Raw genomic sequence first — 3,410 nt, 5'->3', positions numbered from 1 at the left:
TTGTGGCTGTGAGAGTCTTGCTATGCCTCATGGGACTTGTAGTTCTGCAACAGCTGGAGGTCCGCTAATTGCATATCCCTGCCCTATGTCATCCAGTGCCAACTGCAGGGGAGAGGAGAGAGCGCCCAACAATGGCTGGTAAAGCCTGAAGGGGTGACCTCACCCATAGGCTTCCTCAGGTTCATCCATTATCATTGCTCCCTCCTCTCTCCTGCAGCCACCGCTGGCTGACATAGGGAGTCAGATCACATGACTGAACTGGGGTGGGCTGAAAATAGGCAAGTATATACAACATTCTTACAGGGGTTAGTCAGTACAGGTGTTAGGAGGGGAAAGGGAGCATTTTTAGGACTAGTTGGGGGTTGCCTGAAATTCTACTGTAATGCAAAGTGTCTGAGGTGCCCATCAGTGCAGCAACCAGTCACCATCAATTTTGTCCAGGTCTGATTTCTGCAGAGTGATGACACCTAAGAATCAGCCTGCTGTGATGAATAGGGCTGATGAAGGCTCATTTTTATGTCTATAGGACATTTTTGGAGGTTGATAATAATTTTTAGACACATGACAGAAAGGGGGAAAAATCAATATAATTACAGAGAGAATATGATGAATGTCTAGTAATGATGCTACAGTTAGAGCACATGGAAAAGATGATGTACTAACCATGCCTTTTTTTTACAGGTTGTGGCTGCCACCCACCATGCCAGTAACCAACTGGTGGCAGTGAAGATGGTCAGCAAAAAGCTTCTAATTAAGGACGACCCGGCTTCCGTCCTGATCGAGAGGAAGGTCCTGGAGATGGTTGAGTGCAGCATTTACTGTACTCACCTTTATGGCGCCTTTCAGACAGACGTAAGTGTATTTTCTGGAAAATATAATGTATAATAGCAAAAACATTGCTTCATGACATCTGCATGCCGGCTGTGGAAGCTGAACTCCAGACAGGCAGGGAAGTTACAGATGTGACACATGTATAGTATATCTCACCTGTCAAATGATTGTCTTGGGATAAGGGTAACCCTGCCAGACAACATTGCCAGGTCCGGGACCTCACTGGTAGTCACATAATAAAGGCAGATCACCTGCCCTGCCCCCTACACTGATAACTGTCACGCTGTATTAGGCAATGCTATACAATGCAAACTGGCCTGGAGTTCACATAGAATTGCATAAGTCAGATGTAGGGAAAGACACCAGAAACATGTTACCAAAGGATGAGATAGATAGATAGATAGATAGATAGATAGATAGATAGATAGATAGATAGATAGATAGATAGATAGATGTCATGCAGTGTTTTTGGTAGAGAATTATAATCAGATTTATTTTTTGACCTTCTAATTGAATTCATTCACTGACCTGTCTGTATTTCCTTCCCCAGAATTACTTATTCTTTGTAATCGAATACCTGAGCGGAGGAGAGCTGAGGAAGATGATAACCAACAAACAAACAGTTTCCATCACCAACATCAGACACATGGCAGTGGAGCTGCTTTGCGGTTTGCAGTTCCTACATTCCAAAGGAGTCGTGCACAGGTAAGTATCTTTATCAAACTGCAATAACGCTTGCCCCTTCACCCTTCTTCATCCAATGATTGTGGTTGCCCTTCTGCTGCCCGTTCTCAGTGAATGGTTGAGCGCAGATTGAATCACTTTTTAATGTTTCACTTGCATAGTAAAAAAAAAGTGTGAATTTGGCCAGATTTGATTGGATTTTCCACCAGGACTGATTGATCAGTTCTGAAGAAAATAATTGTTTATTGATCATATAGTAGTAGTGGAATCAGTTCAGGAAAGACACCATTGTTTCCTGGATCCAATCATTCTGTGTAGGGGCAGCGCTAGGAAAAGCAGATTTGTGAATGTTAGTCCCTCTATGGATCAGTAATACTGGGATATAGGGAGGAAAATTGTCTAAACTGCAGAGCTGACACTCTTTTTTTCCACAGGGACCTAAAGCCTGAAAACATCCTTCTAGATGAGAAAGGTCACGTGAATATCGCAGACTTTGGTCTGGCCGTGACCAACATGACTGGGAACAAGAAAGAGACGGAACGCGCCGGAACAGACCGTTATATGGCACCAGAGGTAAGTAAACGAGCAGTCATCTGCTGGTCCAGTGTGCCCATAAACAGGGCAATTATCAACCTGATTAGGCCTCAACTTGAACCTGTATATAACAAGCAATTATCAACCAACCAGATTAGAAGTAAATTAAAGAGAACCTGTATACAAGGGAAAATTTCATTTCAAAATGGCATTTTCCAGTCTCAGCTGACACTGGAGGCAGCCTCTGACTCCCTAAAGCAGTGCTAGATCCATGGCTGGCAAATTCCTGTGTGACCCTGAGGCGGTGTGGTCTGCCCTGGAGGTGTAGTCTGCCCCCGGAGGTGTGGTCTGCCCCCGGAGGTGTTGCACAATGACAGCCTTCAGGAAGGTTCAACTGGGTCAGGTTGAATTAATGATGACAGGTTCTCTTTAAGGTGCTTCTATGTGATGCTCCTGTTTTCCAGCCTTATTTGTTGCTCTGATCCTAATCTCTCTGATTTTCTTACAGGTCCATGAATCTGAACCATATGACAGAATGGCAGATTATTTCTCTCTGGGAATAATTCTCTTTGAAGTGGCCTTCAAATATCACCCATTCTACGTTGGCGAGGACAAAGACAAGGTGAAGAAATCCATACTCCAGGATGAGCCACGTTATCCAGAAGAGGCCAACCCTAATCTCCTGGACTTACTGGCAAAGGTAAGTAGTGACATAGTTCCAGTGGGACAAAGAAAAGTAGACATTTAGGCCAAGCCAATGAGTCAGTGTTCTTTGCAGTTTACTCTTCACTTGCATGAGTACTCTGAGCGCAGTGGAGCCCCATTCATCCTAATTATTGTAAAAAAAAGAGCTAGGAGGTGGAGGAAACCTGTCACATGACCTTGAAATGTCATGTGACAATACTCCCCTCCTATGAACAAGAATTCTTGGCAGCATTATGCAAAGAACACACCGCAGACTCCACATAGCAATCAGCATTTTATTAATAGGATGTAAATTGCCAGCAATGTGTAGAGTATTTGCTGCGATGTGCGGAGAATGGACACCACAGATCTTTAGAAATAGACCTCTTATCAGTTTTATGCCATTACAATTGTACATGGTCTGAAGTGGGAGGGACCTTATCTATCTAAAGTTTCTTTAAAGTCAAATCTTGATTAAAATGCGGAATAGTTGCTTGTGACTTCCCGTGTCCGTTTGAGGAAAAGGATGAGATAGCAATCTTCATAGCTGGAGGTGTAAATGAACACAATATGACTTCTAACAACATTTGCATCAAATATATCTGCTTAATCAGAAATAAATGTTTGATAAATAAAATGGCTATTCCATTTACCAGATCACTGTCATCTTATGTTTC

At 43.0% G+C, this 3,410-nt stretch overlaps 2 protein-coding genes across 2 annotated transcripts in view; both read left to right on the top strand.

Moving 5' to 3' along the window:
* Positions 1 to 685: 685 nt before the first annotated feature.
* Positions 686 to 3,039, top strand: LOC120931307 (protein kinase C delta type-like). The gene is made up of 4 exons (XM_040342613.1): positions 686 to 852; positions 1,382 to 1,536; positions 1,950 to 2,088; positions 2,558 to 3,039. The coding sequence occupies exons 1-4, from the start codon at positions 730 to 732 to the stop codon at positions 2,795 to 2,797; spliced, it is 657 nt and encodes a 218-aa protein (XP_040198547.1). The 5' UTR covers positions 686 to 729; the 3' UTR covers positions 2,798 to 3,039.
* A 364-nt stretch (positions 3,040 to 3,403) lies between these two features.
* The window catches only part of LOC120930343 (serine/threonine-protein kinase Sgk2-like), a 1,108-nt gene continuing 1,101 nt past the window's right edge, over positions 3,404 to 3,410 (top strand). The window contains exon 1 of the mRNA XM_040341543.1: positions 3,404 to 3,410. This exon is cut by the window's right edge and continues 146 nt beyond it. Coding sequence (XP_040197477.1) covers positions 3,404 to 3,410 — 7 coding nt within the window.

Source organism: Rana temporaria, chromosome 3 (assembly GCF_905171775.1).
Source record: "Rana temporaria chromosome 3, aRanTem1.1, whole genome shotgun sequence".
NCBI classification, from domain to species: domain Eukaryota; kingdom Metazoa; phylum Chordata; class Amphibia; order Anura; family Ranidae; genus Rana; species Rana temporaria.
Note: the sequence above shows the minus strand (reverse complement) of the source record. Positions and strands in the feature narration are given on the sequence as shown.

What these genes read in the sequence shown, in the direction of transcription:
- LOC120931307 (XM_040342613.1), top strand. Translation starts at nt 730, where the DNA reads ATGGTCAGCAAAAAGCTTCTAATTAAGGACGACCCGGCTTCCGTCCTG. An exon ending in ATGGCGCCTTTCAGACAGAC is followed by an intron (nt 853 to 1,381) that starts GTAAGTGTATTT and finishes TTCCTTCCCCAG; the next exon opens with AATTACTTATTCTTTGTAAT. An exon ending in ACCGTTATATGGCACCAGAG is followed by an intron (nt 2,089 to 2,557) that starts GTAAGTAAACGA and finishes ATTTTCTTACAG; the next exon opens with GTCCATGAATCTGAACCATA.